This window comes from Sprattus sprattus, assembly GCF_963457725.1.
Source record: "Sprattus sprattus genome assembly, chromosome: 20".
In the NCBI taxonomy this organism is placed as follows: Eukaryota; Metazoa; Chordata; class Actinopteri; order Clupeiformes; family Clupeidae; genus Sprattus; species Sprattus sprattus.
Window position 1 is genome coordinate 820,941 of NC_137918.1, and position 19,796 is coordinate 840,736.

At 45.4% G+C, this 19,796-nt stretch overlaps 1 protein-coding gene across 11 annotated transcripts in view; it reads left to right on the forward strand.

Annotated features, from left to right (window-relative positions):
• nfyc (nuclear transcription factor Y, gamma) overlaps positions 1 to 17,180 on the forward strand; it is a 39,589-nt gene extending 22,409 nt beyond the window's left edge. For 4 of the 11 annotated variants that reach the window (XM_080859483.1, XM_080859480.1, XM_080859485.1 and 1 more), the window contains exons 2-11: positions 2,788 to 2,894; positions 3,282 to 3,353; positions 5,041 to 5,154; positions 7,985 to 8,080; positions 9,427 to 9,603; positions 11,516 to 11,584; positions 12,428 to 12,583; positions 12,923 to 13,030; positions 15,394 to 15,453; positions 15,806 to 17,180. In XM_080859483.1, the coding sequence (XP_080715609.1) occupies positions 2,796 to 2,894; positions 3,282 to 3,353; positions 5,041 to 5,154; positions 7,985 to 8,080; positions 9,427 to 9,603; positions 11,516 to 11,584; positions 12,428 to 12,583; positions 12,923 to 13,030; positions 15,394 to 15,453; positions 15,806 to 15,928 (1,074 nt within the window). In that variant the 5' untranslated portion in view covers positions 2,788 to 2,795 and the 3' untranslated portion in view covers positions 15,929 to 17,180. The remainder of the gene's footprint in view (positions 1 to 2,787; positions 2,895 to 3,281; positions 3,354 to 5,040; positions 5,155 to 7,984; positions 8,081 to 9,426; positions 9,604 to 11,515; positions 11,585 to 12,427; positions 12,584 to 12,922; positions 13,031 to 15,393; positions 15,454 to 15,805) is intronic. The other 7 variants (XM_080859489.1, XM_080859488.1, XM_080859481.1 and 4 more) reach the window with 3 other exon arrangements.
• The last annotated feature ends 2,616 nt before the right edge of the window (positions 17,181 to 19,796 follow it).

Consider the following 19,796-nt stretch of genomic DNA (forward strand, 5'->3'; position numbering starts at 1 on the left):
GCCAGCGCAGGCAGCAGAATTCCTCTCATGCCATAGTAACCTGCCAGCTCCACTATAAGCTCACTTCCCAGTCTCTCTTTCTTTCTTTCTTTCTTTCTCTCTTTCTTTCTCTCTCTTTCTCTCTCTCTCTCTCTCTCTCTCTCTCTCTCTCTCTCTCTCTCCCCTCAAACTGCTTTTCCAGCATTCTTTACCTCTTTTCTTCTTTCCCTCTCTGATTTTTTCTCTCTCACATGTTTCTCTCTTTTCTTCATGCCTTCTTTTCCTCTCTCTTTAATCTGTTCTTACTATGCCTGTTTCACCCTCCCTCTCTGCCCCATCTCTTTTTTTCCTTAAATCGTCCCTGGCAGGGTGTGTTTGTGTGGGGGCTGGGGGATGCACAAGTTCTGTGTGCTAATAAGTATATTGTGTGTGTGTAAGGGGGGGTACATGAAATGTGTGTTTGACAAGACTGTAGCCAGTGAGTTATATCAGCTCACTGCTCTATAAGTGAATGTTTGGACTGCTGTTGGGGGTGCAGATGCGTCCTTGCTCCAGGACACACACACACATACATACAGCCGCGGAAAAAATTAAGAGACCACTTCAAAATTATCAGTTTCTCTGGTTTTACTATTTATTGGTATGTGTTAAAGTAAAATGTACATTTTTGTTTTATTCTATAACCTACTGGCAACATTCCTACCGAATTTCAAATAAAAATATTGTCATTTAGATCATTTATTTGCAGAAAAATGACAATTGGTCAAAATAGCAAAAAAGATGCAGTGTGTTCAGATCTCGAATAATGCAAAGAAAACAAGCTCATATTCATTTTTAAACTACACAATACTAATGCTTTAACTTAGGAAGAGTTCAGAAATCAATATTTGGTGGAATAACCTTGATTTAAAATCACAACTTTCATGTGTCTTGGCATGCTCTCCACCAGTCTTTCACATTGCCGTTGGGTGACTTTATGCTACTCCTGGCGCAAGAATTCAAGCAGCTCGGCTTCTTTTCATGGCTTGTGACCATCCATCTTCCTCTTGATCACATTTCAGAGGTTTTTTATGGGATTCAGGTCTCGAAATTGGGCTGGCCATGACAGGGTCCTGATCTGGTGGTACTCCATCCACACCTTTACTGGCCTGGCTGTGTGGCATGGAGCATTACCCTGCTGGAAAAAACACTTTCAGAGTTGGGGAACATTGTCAGAGCAAAAGGAAGCAAGTTTTTCTTCCGGGACAACGTTGTACTTTGCCTGGCTGAGGTTTGTAAAAGACCATAAGGATTGAAAAAAGCGGACTGGAGGTTCTTCTAAGTTCGTCTTCTCTGATGAGTCCAATTTCACAGTAGGTGCAAGACTATGTGGCTTGTAGGCCTCTCCAGGTCTCCGTCTAACCATCAGACGACCATGTGTTGGGCAAAGCTGAAAATTGGACTCATCAGAGAAGACGAACTAGAAGACCCTCCAGTCCGCTTTTTTCAATCCTTATGGTCTTTTACAAACCTCAGCCAGGCAAAGTACAACGTTGTCCCGGAAGAAAAACTTGCTTCCTTTTGCTCTGACAATGTTCCCCAACTCTGAAAGTGTTTTTTCCAGCAGGGCAATGCTCCATGCCACACAGCCAGGCCAGTAAAGGTGTGGATGGAGTACCACCAGATCAGGACCCTGTCATGGCCAGCCCAATTTCGAGACCTGAATCCCATAAAAAACCTCTGAAATGTGATCAAGAGGAAGATGGATGGTCACAAGCCATGTAAAGAAGCCGAGCTGCTTGAATTCTTGCGCCAGGAGTAGCATAAAGTCACCCAACGGCAATGTGAAAGACTGGTGGAGAGCATGCCAAGACACATGAAAGTTGTGATTTTAAATCAAGGTTATTCCACCAAATATTGATTCCTGAACTCTTCCTAAGTTAAAGCATTAGTATTGTGTAGTTTAAAATGAATATGAGCTTGTTTTCTTTGCATTATTCGAGATCTGAAGACACTGCATCTTTTTTGCTATTTTGACCAATTGTCATTTTTCTGCAAATAAATGATCTAAATGACAATATTTTTATTTGAAATTTGGTAGGAATGTTGCCAGTAGGTTATAGAATAAAACAAAAATGTACATTTTACTTTAACACATACAAATAAATAGTAAAACCAGAGAAACTGATAATTTTGAAGTGGTCTCTTAATTTTTTCTGCGGCTGTATATATGCACAGATGCAGCTGAGGGGTTTGGCATTCTCTGAGCTCTCGGAGATTCTCTGCACAACATTCCTTCCCCCTGCCCAGCACAGCTGAACACCAGAGCTCCCTGTTCACTAGCACACACCCCACAGTCAGTACACTCACACACACATACTCACTCCATCACCCTTAGCTCCAGGCACACCTTGACTATATTGACCCAGGGCATCTTCTCAAGACATCTTCTCAACCCTAAACAGTGATTCCCTCTGGCAGTTGGGGGCTCTGAGCAGCTGGAGGAGGTGTGTGTGTGTCCGTGTGCGTGGTCAGGTGGTTTCGGTGAGTCGCTCTTTGTCCGAGGGTCTTTGGTCAGTGAGCTGAGCGACAGTCTGACCAATGACAAATGATCTGAGCTGAGTCGCGTGACTTGGCGTGATGTCGGCGAGGGCTTTGGTGATATGGCAATTGTGTGAACATTGAAGTCTGCGGAGGTTTGCATTCGGCTGTGGTTTGTCTCCGCTTTGACATTTACAGACGGTTTATGTCAGTGGAACAGCCAGTGGATGCTCAGCCTATCATGTCCATTTATTGTTGTTTTTCTTCTTCTCTGTCTCCCTCTCAAAGAAGCGGTCATGTCTGCGGACTCGTTCGGAGCAGGTGGTAGCGATGCCCAGCAGAGCCTACAGTCCTTCTGGCCCCGAGTCATGGAGGAGATTAGGAACCTCACTGTGGTACGGTTTCCCCCTGTGTACACACCCACCCACATCCGCTCACACTTTAAGTGTGGTCACCTTTTTGAACTTGAGCTCAATGATCCTACACACCCATACACACCTAAAATTGTAGGTTATCAAAGATAAGTGCAGAGTTAAAATATAGTGTGCTTCACGCCTGCAATATCGAAAGTAACACCCTGTAGACAGAGACATTTCTGTGCTAGACAGTGCAGGGCTGTTGATGCTGATAGAAAGTGAAAGGTGGCTGGGCAGCTGCTAAACAAACACACACACACAGAGTGATGCCACACAGCATGCATTTAACACACACACACACACACACACACACACACACACCGAACAGTCCCCTCCCCCCTAACGCAGAGCTCCGTTCTGTTCCAGAAGGATTTTCGCGTGCAAGAGCTTCCCCTGGCTCGCATCAAGAAAATCATGAAGCTGGATGAGGATGTGAAGGTAAGATACCCAAACCCCCCGACCATCGACCAGTCCTCTCAGCCAGAACCTCTCGTCTCCGCCAACAGCCCAAGACCTCACCACCAGAGACTCTTCAGTTCCATCTCTCGCCTTTTCAGGAGTGCTTAAGAGAGAGAGGTGGAAGTTGCCACATGACTGATCTAAACTTTTATTGAAATAGGCATTTCCGAAAGAAATCCAAAGATTTTGGTGCCAAAGCAAACAGAAGTTTGCCTCCTGAGGTTTTTTTTCTTGGCCAGTTGTGGGAGGGTTGAAATGGGCTGACTTACGGTCACGGTTCTTCACCTGCGCCACTGCCTGACTGGCCGAGCTGAAGAAGCGGCTCCAGTTTCCCCACAGCGGTGCCATATCAGAGGGCACACTCAGGCCACAGGAGTAGTGTGGCAGCCTGGATGGGTGTACCTGTTTAGTCTGCACTGAGGACTGTCTTGGCAATTTCAGGGGGCTTTCGGTTATTTAATTAGCTACCAGCAAGAATTAAGATGTTCACTGATATCACAGGGGGGAGGGGGAGGGTGGGTAGAGAATTGGGCCAGTGGGATTGTTGGGGTGAAGCCAGAGTTTGTCCTGTAAAGGCTGATCCTCAGCGAAGACCACTCCTGCAGACAGCCAAGACGTCTGACCCCCTTCCCCCCCTTACACTGGCCCCAACCTGAAGACCCACTGTTGCACCCAGCCGTCTCCACAGCTCCTTCCTGGGCACATCCAGTGATCTCTTGCTGACCAGAGCCTGTGCAGTGCAGGTGGGGGGGTAGATATATCTTTAGAGCTATTAATCCGCATACATAATGTCACATGACTGAACTTCATTTGCACTAAACCATATGTGTTATTTGAATGGCATTAAGCCATTTAAAGCAGGCGCGTGGGAAAGTATACGAGGAAAGGATTTCGTTTTTTGAGATTACTGTGTGGTCAACTCCACAAAGGTAGTGTCCATAAATGGCATACAATGTGGATTTCCTGCAAGTCATGGTGTGTGCATGCGTGGGTGTGTCTGTGTGGGTGTAATATAGTTCAGTGCGGTGTCCACCGGCCTAAAATAACGTGCAGCTTACGTGGCCAAGAGGTTAAACTCCTCCTGAAATGCCAAGGCAATTAAGAGCTCAGGAAAGGCCAGGGAGTAGAGCGAAGCCGAGGACACTGAAGAGAAGGAAGCAGACCCTGCAGTGGAGCAACCCCACCCCCCGCTGGGTCGGAGCGGCTTGTCTGCGTGCCTGACGCTTGATGGTCACATTTGCGGGGCTTTCGTCCAAGCATACTTGCCGTTCCAAGAAAGGAGTCGTGTGTGTTTTCCCTGGAAGGTGAACTCGTGACCTTTGGTGTTGCCACTGCCGGATCCCACCAGAAGAAGACAAGAAGAGCTGAATAGTCTTTCTTTCTTTCTTGCTTTCTTTCTTTCTTTTTCTTTCCTGTCTGTCTGTCTGTCTGTCTGTGTCTGTATTTGTGTGAATATTTGTAGTTAACTCCCATGTCTGTGTATATCATCATCCATGGTTGTCGATTTCTTATTACGGTTTACGGTTGTGTTGCTCTGTGTTTGTGTCTTATCAGCATGACATTTTAGCCTTAGCCAGTCACCTGTGCTTGTACTTGACGTGTGTGTGTGTGTGTGTGTGTGTGTGTGTGTGTGTGTGTGTGTGTGTGTGTGTGTGTCCTCTCTCAGATGATCAGTGCAGAGGCACCGGTGCTGTTCGCCAAGGCTGCTCAGATCTTCATCACTGAGCTCACTCTGAGGGCCTGGATCCACACCGAGGACAACAAGAGGCGCACCCTACAAGTGAGTGAGCTGACCCAATTGCCCTTTCACCTTTGACCTCCTGAGACCTCCATAAGCCCATCCATTCATGCCATGCCAGGTGGTTTTGAGTGGTCCCCTTATGTTTGCAACATGACTGTTTCAGTAACCGCCACATTTCGCTTGTATGAGTGCACACTAAACTCACACACACAGGCTTCCTCCTTCATTCACATTCACACAGAAGCAATCTAATTTTACCATATGTCCTTTACACTTATTTAGAACCACTTACACATATGATGTAGACCATACTCACAGTCACTAACACTCACTCACTAACACTCACTAACACTCACTCACTATCACTCACTATCACTCACTCACTAACACTCACTCACTCACTCACTCACTCACTCACTCACTCACTCACTCACTCACTCACTCACTCACTCACTCACTCACTCACTCACTCACTCACTCACTCACTCACTCACTCACTCACTCACTCACTCACTCACTCACTCACTCACTCACTCACTCACTCACTCACTCACACAGACTCACTCACAATAAAAATCACACGCAGGCAGGGACAAGTCAAGTCGGTGCTCCTCCACAAGTCAGTGCCTTACAGTTAACTCCCTGGGGGTCTAGCTGCTTAATTCCTGCATTCACTCACACACTAACTCAAAGAAAACACACACACACACACACACACACTGGAGCGTGCAGGAAATAAGCTGATAGACCCCCGGGGAGTGAAGTGTAAGGCGTTGACATGTGGAGGAGCTTTGTGTGTGTGTTTGTGTGTGTGTGTACTCTCCTCTACTCTACTCAATTTGGCTCTAAAAGTGCTGTACCAGTGACCCAGTTTTCCACCATCCCATTTTGCCTGCTCCTATCCTGGAGCGTCGGCAGAGCAGCACAGATCCCGGAATGACATTCTGGAAGAGCTGAGGCCCGCAACAAGGACCACCCTAAAAAAAGAGACCGGGAAAGAGTGTGTGTGACCTGGTGTGTGCATGTGGCGTATGTGTGCACATAGGTGTGTCAGTGTGTGGATGCATGCATATTATTATTATTATATTTGTGTGTGTGTGTGTGTGTGTGTGTGCGCGTGTCTGTCTGAGACAGTAGAGCAGAGAGAGCAGCACACAGCCCTCCAAACACACACTTGTCATGACAAAGGGCTCCGCTCTGCTTGAGTGGGAAAGCACTTAGCTGCCTTTCACTGCACGCTCCAACATCTCTCTCAGGAAAGCCATGCTGCACCACATTAGATCTCCTCCACACATATACAAGCACACACACACTTTGAGACAAAGCTGTTAGAAAACGTTTCTTACTGTCCTTTTCAAGCTCATTTGTTTTATTTACTTACCTATAAAACATAGCTAGTACATAACAATATAAACATACAATTTATGAACAACACTAACACTAAAAATGGACTAATTTTTTAGGTATGTTTTCATAGGCAACTAGTTTTGGTATCAACTTCAAATTCATTTTCGATGGGATGTGGGCGTGTGAAGGTTAGATAAACAAATGTGTTGTTCCCATTCAGTGTTTCCCCTAGGTTTACAGCTTGGGGGGCGGCGGCAGGGGCGCGGCGCAATGCGGGGGTTAGGATAAGCAGTTTTACTTAAATAAGTATAATTTTACATGTTTTATGGTAAAGGTAACCTTAAATTACTTATTTTGTGATCTGGCGCTATATTTATTAAAAAAAACATTTTTTTTTTTTTACTTGAGCTTCCAGGGGGGGCGGGCGGGGCCGTTGGGGTGGCGGGGCGCCACCCTAATGTCATTGTAGGGGAAACACTGCCATTAGCCATCAAGGACATGCACTACACAGTTCTGTGTTTTGGGCGGTAACACACCGCAAAATTGTACGAAAAAAACAACCAACGGTGCCAACTGTATAACCAAAAGTTACCACTTTGGCATATTGGCATGTTTTTATCAGTGCCACCTGTGTTTGGTGTTTTTTATGCCTTTTAAGGCAGTTGGCTCAATAGGTTCAGACCAGAACAACTGACTGCAAAAGCTTAAGTGTGTGTGTGTGTGGCCATGCACTCTGCTGGGGCGTGTGCATGTGCCGCACACCCCATTGTTCGCACAATGACGTTGATTGCGATCGCGGTTGCCACAACAACGCTCATCAATAGAACAACTGTAGACGCGACCTCCCCCCTTGTCACCAAATATTAATCAGGACATGCACCAGGGCAGTGGGCTAGCAGCGGGCGGTCTGCAGGAGCAGATAGCCAGCGTGTGAAAAGAACCACAGGGGAGCGATTGGCCTCCTCAGGTCCCGGCATGAGCAGAGCTGCTGGGGTATGAGCTCAACCACCCTCCCTCCGCCTCACTCAGGGGCTGATAATATTACCCCTGTCCCCTGTACCAGAGGTCTCACCAGCCGTGTGCCCGTGCTACTGCGTGTGGGTGCGTGCGCAGTTATCCTGTATAGCTGATGAAGTGAATCACTTTAAAAGTGTTGTGTTTAGAGTATGTGTTTGTAGAAGGGCGGATGGGGGTAAAGATATTTTTCATAATCCCCAAGAGTCATCCACAGGGGAAATAATATGCCAAGGTTATGCGCATAGTCAACACAAACACGTTAAGCCAAAGGCTCCAAGGATGCTGTGTCTGGGACGCCAAAGACTTCTTTTCACACACTTTGACAGGGATGCACATTTGATACTTAATGGATTTAAAAAATGTCCTGTGTGTGTGTGTGTGTGTGTGTGTGTGTGAGAAAAAGTGTAACAATTACAAATGTCACAACTGGACAGTTTGCTTCTGTTGAGCTGCGTGTGCGAATGTGCTGTACGACTGACTTCTCTTTTACCCTGTTTGTTCACAGAGGAATGATATTGCAATGGCGATCACCAAGTTCGACCAGTTTGACTTTCTCATCGACATTGTGCCCAGAGATGACCTTAAGCCGCCTAAACGACAGGTGAATAACACACACACACACACACACACACACACACACACACACACACACACACACACACACACACACACTCACAGACAGTAGCTGGACATCTTTGGGGAGCAGGAGGGAAGGCTGCTGGAGTCTCAGCCGTGTTTTCAGACACGTTGTCACGTCAGATCAGCATCAGTCCCGGCCAGCGCAGGAGCCGTGGGCCTCCGGGCTTAGTACCCATGCTGCTCTTCATCAGTGATGAAGAGGAGTGTGGAACAGGCAGCCTGGCGGTGCTGTAAACATCCTTGACTGGAAGCTGGGGGTCGGGCAGAGGGCTTTCAGTCGGATGTTTGCAGCATCCAGCTTCCCCTAATCATCAGCGAGCTGCCACCATTAAGCAACCAGGGTTTCTTTTTGCGCGTGTGTGTGCGTTACTGTGTGTGCGTGCTTGTGTTTTTGCTTATTCTCTTATGTAGGCTGACCTCACAGTCAGACCAAACCATGACCTCGGCCAAGGCATCACATTGCCAGGGGTTGCAACGGGAACCGACACTATGCCATCTCCATAGAGACCGTGACCAGGAGTGTAAACATCCTACACTCTCAGCTGTGACATCATTTAGCTGGGAGAGGGTTGTTTACGCTTTTTGCCTCTGGAAACGCCAGCCTATTCACTCAGTGCGTGTGTTTTTGTGGCATTGTGTATCCACACGTTTAACAGGCAGGCAGGTTTGACAGCAAAGGCCAGTAAATGTATCGTAAATGGCCCGTGTCAAGAGTAAGCTGTATTCTTCCTAGTATCTCTCGCACCACCATTGTTTGTATCATCACTACATACACAGGTGCAGATCCACAAAATCACAAAAGACCTTTTTTGCAGTTTTAAATGGGACTGAAAGACCCAGGCTCTCTCTAGATGCATGTATTAACCTTTATGAATCAAACCAAATGAATTTCAAGAAGTTATGATATATTGCTAATTTATACCACGGCTTGGGTGAATTTCCTTTTGTAACATGTCCTTTATAATGTCATTTACATTGTGATATTGTTGATATAGTATATAGTGATATAGGTGTGGGCTGTAGGCTTTAGTGCTGTAGTTTGTTAAAGTGTCCAGACAGCAGATAACGTTACTCCACTTGCCCTCGACCTATTAGTTATTTATCCTTGGGCCGCCTATACAGTTACACACATAAAATAATTAATGGAGATCCAGCCTGCTGACTGCTGCTTTCTCTTCTCTCTGTGTGTGTGTGTGTGTGTGTGTGCGTGTGTGTGTGTGTGTGTGTGTGTGTGTGTGTGTGTGTGTGTGTGTGTGTGTGTTGCATCGGTGTCTCGTGGATCTTTTGTGTGTGTGTGTGTGTGAGCAGGAGGAGGTGCGTCAGACTGTGGCGTCGGCTGAGCCGGTGCAGTACTACTTCACTCTGGCCCAGCAGCCGGGCACCGTGCAGGTCCAGGGCCAGCAGCAAGGCCAGCAGGCCACCGCCCAAACCGCCACCACACTACAGCCAGGACAGATCATCATCGCCCAGCCACAGCAAGGACAGGTAAAACACGCACGCACGCATACTGATGCACCTATTCTTTATCTATTCATATTTATCCACTCTTATGTAGATAAAGAAACATATACCGTTAAATGCCTATTGGCGTGAACAAGCACACCCGTGTGAGAATGGACCACTCGTACACAAACGGCAGGTGCCCTGTGGGACTACAAGTGAGGTGTTGGTCAACATGGAAAGCACTGTAAGAAGCCTGTGTAGGAGGCTTTACCCAAGCAGAAATGTGTTTATACTTGTGAGGAAGATCCCTTGGTGTTTTCCCCAACTATTGATGAGGCGTATTCATATTCCAACAATATGTTCGCCCAAACGGGCTGCCTCTGACACACGCCAGTGACTCACCAGAGTAGAGGCAGGGCCCATCAACTCCACCCAGACATCTCTCCAGTCCAGTTTATGCCCTAGAACCCCCCCCCCCCCCCTCAGCCATCTCACTGGAGCACGAAGGAGACTGATGTCACCTCCTCAGAAGGTTATAGGGGTCTCCTCTTTCTTCCTTCTTAACCTTTCTCATAACGCTCATCCATCGTTTCGAATCTGCCTATGAAATTATTTGCTTTCTCTCTCTCTCATTTCTGTCCTAGACTCACTACAGCTTCATTATTTATCTCACTATTTCCCAATACTCTCTATTCCCACTTTTCCTCTGTTGAAATTCCTTCCATCTCATGCTTCAATCTTCGTTCAATCTTATTTTCCATCATTCTCTCACCCTCTATCTATCTTAATTTTCTCTCTTGCTATCTGCTCTTCTCCCTGTCTCCCCTTCCCTCTCTCTCTCTCCCTCCTTCTCTCTCTCCCTCCCTCTCTTATCCTTCTCTTTTTCTCTTTCCCTCTCTCTTTCCCTCTATCTCTCTTTATCTCTCTCTTTCTCTATCGCACTCTCCTCCTCCCTCCCTCCCTCTCTCTCTCTCTGTCCTCCCTCTGTTAAGTGTGGATGTTGGACCTCATTCTCTCTGGGTGCATCAGTGCTGCTTCAGCAGAGCAGGCTTTCGCTGAGCTGTCACTGTACACCACTGCAGTCACCTCCATACATGGAGAGAGCAGAGAGCAAAAGATGGAGTGATATGCGGGGGTGGGAGGGAGTAAAAATTATTTGACCCATAGAAGAGTCACGTGTGTCCTTCAGAACCTGATAATCACATTTCATTGGTTGTTTTAAATGTGTTTTTGAAGGTCGGGCAGGTGAGTCATTTTAAGCCCTGCTGGGCTGTAAAGCGATCTTATTTAAGTTGACCTAGACCCCATAATTGCTAAAGTGTGTGTGTGTGTGTGTGTGTGTGTGTGTGTGTGTGTGTGTGTGTGTCCGGTGTGTGTGTGTGTGTGTGTGGAGAAACCCAAGGCAGTGTAAGACACTGAGAAGAAGGAGGACACAATGATTGATGGATAGAGAGAGTCTCTGCTCCATTGCTTTGCTCTGCTCCTGTTGCGTCTCCATTCATCGTACAGACACACACACACACACACACACACACACACACACACACAGGGCAGTGTCATCCCATAGTCTCATCAGTGAACTAGCTCTGTCCAGCTCCATGAATGAATCATCTCCCAGCTGCAGGTTCCCCACCTTCCCTCTGGCCTGCCGTTCAGATTTTGACACCTAGAATTGCGTGGAGCGGTTTACCACCAAGTGCTATTGCCTTCCAGCTGTGTTGTTCTGATTCTCTTCCAGCCCTCACTGTTCATTGTGCTACATGAAACAACTCCCCCCTTATCAGGAATCACACCGCAGCAGCACTGCTCACGTCACAGAGAGCTCTGTCATTCACATTTCCGCCTCATCAGCTAGACAGTTCACCCTTTTGCATTTGCCCGCTTTGCATGTGCCTGCCATGTTTTGTAAAGCCTCTCTCTCTCTCGTCATCTGTCCTCCCTCTCTCTCTCTCAGGTGTTGCAGGGAGCCACTATGCAGCAGCTGCAACAGGTGCAGGTGCAGCAACAGGGCACACCCATCACGGTAAACAACTGCCCCATCAGTCTGCCCCCCACACACACACACACACACACCTGCTCGCACCTACCCCCTAAAGAGTATCCGCCATGGCCATCTTAACCCCACATCTCTCTGCAGCACAGCGTATTTCCCTTTCACGTATTGAACAAAGGCACACCGTATCAGTGTCTCTTTTAGGAACAGTGGAAGTGGAACATTTGCAAGATAAACGTGAAGGCAAATTGGATAAAAGTAAAGTCAACCACCAGTCCTGAAAGTGAACTGATCTTGGTGGCCTTTATCAGTGTGTTATTATATTATTCATGTATAATGTTGTAGCAGTCATGAACTTTCTTTGAAGTGTCTAAGTGCCACAACACTTGGGCCCAAGCTTTGGCAGCGCTGGTCTCAGGCCCCTATCTCAGGGCCCCATTGCTGTAGCACTCAACGGCTACATGCTGAGCTTGACCCCTCTCCCACTGAGCGTCAAACCCCACGGCGCTGCTCTGATGGCTCAGATCCTCTTAGTGTTCCTCAACAGAAGCGATTGGGTATCACCCGTCCAGTCCGCTGGTCCCAAACATGGGCCCCATTCACCTCTTAACTCCTACGGTTAAAGCTGAGCTCCTCTGCTAGAGTGGGATGTTGGATCCAGTTTTTTGTGGCGTGGTGTCTGTCAGTGCTGGAATAAAGTGGAAGTGCTAATACAACTTGTTGTGTCTAGAATTAATCGCATTTCTCGCTCCCTAACTTCTGTTTTCATTTTTATGTTTCCCACTCTGTTGCTCTCTTCTCTTTCTTTCTTTCTTTCTTTCTTTCTTTCTCTCTCTCTCTCTCTCTCTCTCTCTCCCCCCCCACCCCCTGCAGAGTGCTCCAGTGACCATGCAGGTGGGTGAGGGCCAGCAGCTGCAGATAGTGCAGGCGCAAGGGCAGCAGCAGACACAGCAAGTGCAGGCGGGAGGACAGACCATGCAGGTCATGCAGCAGATCATCACCAACACAGGAGAGATCCAGCAGATACCGGTAAGGAAAGAGTGCAACTTGGGAAGTCCGATAGTAATACTGAACAGAGGATTGGGGTATATTTCTTGCATTAGGGACAATTGCAAAATGCAAAAAAAGCTTTCTTTATGATTTGAAGAGTAAAGGTATAATGTACAATTTCATCTGTGGTGTGAGTGTGAATTGTCGGTAGATGCCTGGGTTTCCATCTTGAAAGTTTCAAAGTTGCCCAGTTCTGCGTTGTCTTCATCTTTATCGCCAAGGCAGCTGTTAAATCCTCTGCACCAAACCTCTGTCAGGAGCTTATGTGTGTGACCTTTGAGTGTTCCTTTGTCTCCCCCGTCTGGTGGCGATGTGCAGGTGCAGCTGAGTGGAGGCCAGCTCCAGTACATCCGCTTGGCTCAGCCAGTGTCGGGCACGCAGGTCGTTCAAGGGCAATTACAGACGCTTGCTACAAACACTCAGCAGGTATGAAGCACACATCCATATCCTTCTCTAGAATTGTCAAATAGTGCATAGAACTTTGAAAGGTCACCTAAGGAAAGTGTGTGGTAGGCAATAGTTGAATACAGTATATACTCAGGGTGCGATTTGCCGGGGGGGATGGGGGGGATTTACCCCCCCTCTGGTTTTTACATCCCCACCTCAGCTGGATGAATTTCATACATGGGGGGGATAACCCTCAAAAAACAGACAGGTTGTGACAGCGTTTTCTTACACTTGCTTACATCGCTGGCACTAACGTTCACCTTACCCGAACTGTCGGCATTCTCAGAATTCGCTGGCTTTGCTAATTTCCGTGTATAGGCTACTGCACAATGAATATGAAAATATTTGTTCACTAAATTAGCGAGTTCTGTCCAAAACAGTTGAGTTTCAGTTTCAATTTCGGTTTCAGTATTTCAACGTGAATGAGAGGGAGCACAAGAACTGAGCGTCTAGCAGCGATTATCATATCATGATCGACATATGCATATGAAGAGAATTAGGCCTATGTAGCCTATTGCTTGTTTTTTTTTTCATGATAAAAAAAACATCCCACCCTCTGGTTTTTGGACAAATCGCACCCTGTATATACTTATTCTTAAAGGTACAGTGTGTAGTTTCTAGTGGCATCTGGCGGTGAGGTTGCAGATTGCAACCAACTGATGAGCACTATCTTACCCCTCCCTCCTAGCTAGTTCCAAAGTGATGTATCTTTAAGCTATAAGGTTCGAGAGGCAGTACGGTATCGTCAATAATGTACTTGTTCGAGGGAGTTGTTAGGCCCGACGCGCAGCGGAGGGCCGGCAAACCCTCGAAGAAGTACATTATTGACGATACCGTACTGACTCGAGTACCTTATTGCTTTTATAACACGGTTGCCAGCGACGTTATAAATATTAAGTACAATTAAATTATAAACAGTAAGCTGCCTTTCAGCACAAAAAAGTTCTAGTCACCAAACATTGTGTATTGCATTTCAGTAGCCAAGAGAAAATAGTCCCCCTTTGTGTGGCTGTTGCTATGCAACAGACAAATAGCATTGGGAACTTCACGTCTGTAAGCCTAGCACAAAAGCTACGTGTGTTTCAATGGGTTTTTGGTCTAAGCGTTTTTGGTCACCTACAAATAATATTCAAGACTTTCAGTAAAAACTTACAATACTCTGCAACATTGGTTTAGCACAGAAACAACTAACGAGTCAATTTAGACATATGAAAAGTCGTGTAGATAGCTTAATTCACATGAAACATTCCCCACTACATTAGCCACAACACGCCGCCATCTTTGTTAGATATTTTCTTTTGAGTGCGCACTGATTTGGAACGCTCGGGTAGATGAAAACAGGTCGTACAGTTACTATACCGTTGAATATAGCACACCCCGGAACTCACTCTCAGAATGGTGGATTCCATCTACCCGTGTTATAATTCCATCTACCGGTGTTATAATCAACCATATTGAATAGTCAATCACGTGATGAAGTTACTTTAGGTAGACCTGGGTTAAGGTTAAAGCAGATACAAGTTAACTATCCCCTGCAATGATCATCAATATAATTAGGCTAATGGAGACATTATAATATGTTATGAAATGTAACATTACTTATAAAGTTACTTTCTCAGCATGGTATTGATATTGTAGTACTTTTCAAGGCTGGACCATATGGGCTAGCTAATGTTAGATTTACATAGATATTTCCTGCTATTAGAGCCTATCTTTGGTGAAAGTGTTTGTTGCTCTGCCAAATTAAGTCGCTTGTGTTAAATGTCACTTTTGTGAAGGCGATTGTTTTAACCTTTCTGGCGATATCCATATTATCTATCTCCTTCAAGTTGTCATTCAGGTCATGGTCATTTAAGTGTTGATAGGTATATTGGGTATATTGTTAATGTGGGAATCTGCAGTAGCTGGGGTTGGTTCATCCCCACATTTATGACCATCAAAGTGTTAAAGATGGAAATAAATCAGGGAAAATATAGTCACGACATTATATGTTTTTTATTAAACTAATTCTTAGAAAGAAAGGGAGAAGAAAAAATACATATACATAATTAATATATAATTCAAAACAAATAGTAAAACTATAGCGTACCTATGTCAGTTATCGGACAGTGTCAAACATCGGCCATTCTGTTTAATAATGGATTAACAATCTATAACTTTATTTAAATTATGGACATGACAACGCAAACGTTTGCCGATAACACACGCTGTCCGATAATTAACACCGGTACGATATATTTGTTATACTTCCATGTAAGTAGTGGTGACCAAACAGTTGCTCAAATGAACCTGTGACTTTCAGTGTTGGTAATGGTGCCCTTACACCCTAGTCTCTTCTTCAGATCACACAGGCTGATGTGCAGCAAGGCCAGCAGCAGTTCAACCAGTTTACAGACGGACAGGTAAGACCCACTGGCCCCTCCTGTCTTTAATGCCGTTAGTGCTCACAGAGACGCTCAGTGTCACAGACGTAAAACCGAGCAATGCTCCTGTTTATAGCAAAGCTAAGCAAAGTGAGTTGCACAATAGAAATATATTTTCCCAAGCGTCTCTGTGACAAGCTCAATACTTTCTATTGTCTTTTTTTGGTGATTGTTAATCTTTCTGTTCCGCTTTTACCTCCTTCATCCCTTTCTATCTCTTCTTTTGGTTTCTATCCCTCTTGCAAATCCCTCCCTCTCTCTACTCCTTCCCTTTCTTTCTTTCTTTGTTTCTTTCTCACCCTCTCTCTTTTCTCTCTCTCTGCCTCTACAGCAGTTGTATCAGATCCAGCAGGTCACGATGCCAGCAGGACAGGAGCTGAGCCAGCCCATGTTCATCCAGTCCACCAATCAGACGGCAGACGGCCAGGTGACCACGCAGGTCAGCGCAGACTGAGCCCCGACCCCCCTTCCCTTCAGCACCGCATCAACGGCCCCGAGTGATGAGACGAGGGGGGTGTCCTCCTTGTCCCGCTACAACGCAATACCCACGATGCCCCGATATCCGGGGGGGCAACTAAGTCAACCCAGCCCAGATCACCCCTCTCTTACCATCAACCCAGCCGCCAAACACATCCAGAAGCCCATCATCATCCTCATCCTTCCCCCTCTTTTCCTGTTCCTGTGCTTCTCTGTAAAAACCACTTCCTCTCCTGACACCCAGTGCTCAGTGAGAACCTGGCTCCCCTGTTCTCCCTTCTCCTCTGGTAGAACCCAATTCTCCCTTCTCCTCTGGTAGAACCCAATTCTCCCTTCTCCTCCGGTAGAACCCAATTCTCCCTTCTCCTCTGGTAGAACCCAATTCTCCCTTCTCCTCCGGTAGAAGTCCAAGGAGGTGCCGATGGCTGAGGGGCAGTCTGACCCTTTTTAACTCTCAGTTCACCAGTTGGTCTGACCTGCTACAGGTTGCCCTGGCTTGACTCGTCACAGCCGGCCCGACCCCTCAGATATGGGTTCTCTGTCTTGCACTTTCTTTCCCTCTTTCACCTCTGGTTTTGTCATTCTCTTTCATTTGGTTTCTTTTCTATCAGCGGCTGGCATTTGGGTCCTAATTTCTTTAATATCCATCTCGCTTGCTTTTTCCCCTCTTCCTCATGACGTCATCCTCAGCTCGTTGCGTTCTCTCCTCGCTGCTTGACCTCTGCCCTTCTGTGATGCGTTTGGTGTTCTAGTGAAAGGGCTTCCAGTCGTTCTCTCTCGCCCTGAGCGAAGGAGACCCTGCTGTCCGTACGGCCACAAGTTTAAACAGAGAGGAGAATCATGACATCTTATGTGTAGCCTAACAAGTTTAGAAAACGAAGTAATAAAACAACAAACAAAGCCATAGACTACACACACGACACGCAAACACACACACACACACACACACCACTGTACACTGTACAATAACATTGTAATACAAACTCAAAACCGCTGGATCAGCTCCAGAAAATGTACTTACTTTCGTTATTTTGATAAGTTTCCATTTGGGAATTAGTTTGTTTTGATGGTGTAAAGCATTGTGAAATTGATGTCAAGGGAATTTTGCACACATTAAGCAGGCCTCGATAATGTGTCTGTGTGTGGAGGGGTTTGCTCTGTGTGTGTGTTTGTTTGTTTTAATTCTTTGGTTTTGTTCTCCCCTGTTGGATATTGTGCCGTATTGAACCCCCCCACCCCCCTCACCCCGACCCCCCTTTTGTTTCTCCTTTCTTTTGGGAAAGAATTGTTCTGCACCAGAACGGTTCTGTCCTCTCTGTCCTTGTTTTTGTCGTCCCCCTGTACAAAACTACATTTCTTCAGGGAGCAAGAGGCTCTTTTATACTCCTTTTAAATACAAGACAGCCTAATTGTCAAGTAGATTTTAAAAAATGAATGCCCTTTCGTTTTTCACTTGAGGTATTATGATTATTATTATTGTCCCTATTATTATTATTATTATTATTATTGTTGTTGCCTACATTCATTGTTGGTCTTACTATTGGTATTTTGCATGTAGTTACAACTGCCAGCATGATATGCAACTAGGTACAAATTTTATTTTTTCGTTTTTATTTTTTGTTGTTTTTGTAAACAAACTTTGAAATGTGGGGAAATAAAAAAGTGAAACCCTAACGAAACTTGAGCACTTTTCATGTTTTTCAATGATAACTGAACATGATTTGCCAGTCTATTCTCTATCCGCTTCTAAGGGAATGAATTGTTTCAAAAAAAACATGTAGTAGCTACACAAGCCAACCACTAGGCGGGGACTGTAGTATGTTTGTGTACATTGTGAGTAATATTGCGCAGAAACATAGTTTACCTGAATTGTGTTAGAAATATAGGCTGCTTTTTTAGTAAACCTTGAATGTGAAAGTACTTCTGTTGAAAAATATGAGCTCTCATTGCTGGTGCTGGAATTACATAAACTGATCGTGGAACAATAATACAGTCACGAGTTTCAGTCTATTGGAGCCCGCTAAGCTTTCTTGAGATCAGAGTGCATTCCTTATCCGACTTAAATCTTGAAAGGAAGACGTAATTACACAGGAACTGCAAATTATGTGCAGGGTGAGTCGAGGCAAATTCCCTCATCTTGAGGAATTACTGCCAGAAAGCAAAAGGCCAAATAGCCTATTCGAAGAGTAAATGGCCTAGGGTGATGGCCTTAAGAAATTGTGTAGCCTAAATAAAAAACTGATCTAACTTTTAAATTAAACGACCGTTTTATCAGTTAAGTAGATTTGAGTTACTTTTCATGGATTAGCGTCACATTAATGCGTGGCCCGTTAAAGTTCGCCCGTCGGATCAAGTCTTGAACGAGCCTTGATTGTATAAACTGGATTCCAGGTGAACTCTAGTCACCTCTTCAGCGATATCTGTCTGGCCTTCAGTTGTGGACATGGTGCCACGTTAATCGACTTAATCGCTGAACAATTAACGTATTAATGAAAACGGACCTTGACTTGCTTCATCTAATTAGTGAAATGTGAGGATTGTGAGAATGTGTGCGCTTAATCCAAGCATGAATAGGATTGAACTCTGACTATTTATCTTGGCTACTGCGTAGTTATAGTGAGATCAAGGAACAAATCTCCACGCATGGATTGCCCACTTGTGATGAGGCCATTTGGTGTCTAAGCTGTAATTTTGAACTCCTCCCATTTTTGTTGAGGGCAAGTAGGCCTACTTTTAAATGCAATCGTTCTATATAAAGCAAATCATTGTATTTTATAATAGACCTGCACGTTTACCGTTTGTGGATCTGTTTGGTCTATTATCAACATTTGGGATCAGGCATGTGCTGTCTTTTTCGCCTCATACTGACGGACACCTTCAGGTTGTATCAAATTGGCAGTCTGTGAAGGGGCAGCATTTTCATCTGGACGCTGTCGTGAAAGTGTCATCGTGTATTCAGGAGAAGTATCTACAGTACCCTATATTTAACATACCGGCAGTGAAAGCTTAATCATGCTGAATGAAGCTAGGAATCCATCCATCTTATCCACATATGTTTGAAATACTCGAAAAGACATTCGAGTCTGTGCGCGTTTTCATCTGCTGTGTTAATAGAATTAAAAATGGACACTTCTAATCAAGTGAGGAGTTGTGAATGACCGTGGGTTCAGAATTTGAGGTTGTTAGGGCAACTTCAACTGATAAACTAATACAAACTAATAAAAGCGCAAACAATATGATTCATGCGAATTACCTCGTTTCCACCAATCCTACTGCGAATTGGGAGTAAATCCATCCACCTAATCGATTTCTTGTTCGACTTTCGAAGATTTTATGCGACTTCCATGTTAAAAATGGGATGGAACCCCACCTTCTGTGTGTGTCTTCATTTGTGAGTTAATGTCGGTGGGATTGGGCCTGTGTCTGAACGGTGTTTCACAGCTGTCTATGCAGGGCTGCATGCATCGAGGGAGTAAAGGGAAACCTCTCCAGTAATCTCTCTCTCTACCCCTCTTTTTTCTGGTCTTTTTGTTGATCGCCACTTGGCTCTGAGTTCCCTCTATATATCACTCTCTGTGTCCCTCTATCCCTCACTTTCTTTCTCTCCAGTTCTCTCTTTGTCCCCTCTCCTCTGACTCTCAGTACATTTCTCTCTCTACCTTTCTTTTCTTTTTACACACACAGTGAGAACGGGGCCTAGTGGTAGCTAGATCACCAGACAAAGGTGGACTGGCAACAAAAAAGAGGCTGGAAATTTGCTGTAAGGTGGCCCCAATTTGATATGCCAAATCTGAACAGACACATGTTTATCGAACAACGAATCGCAACGGTCAGTCTGCACCTGG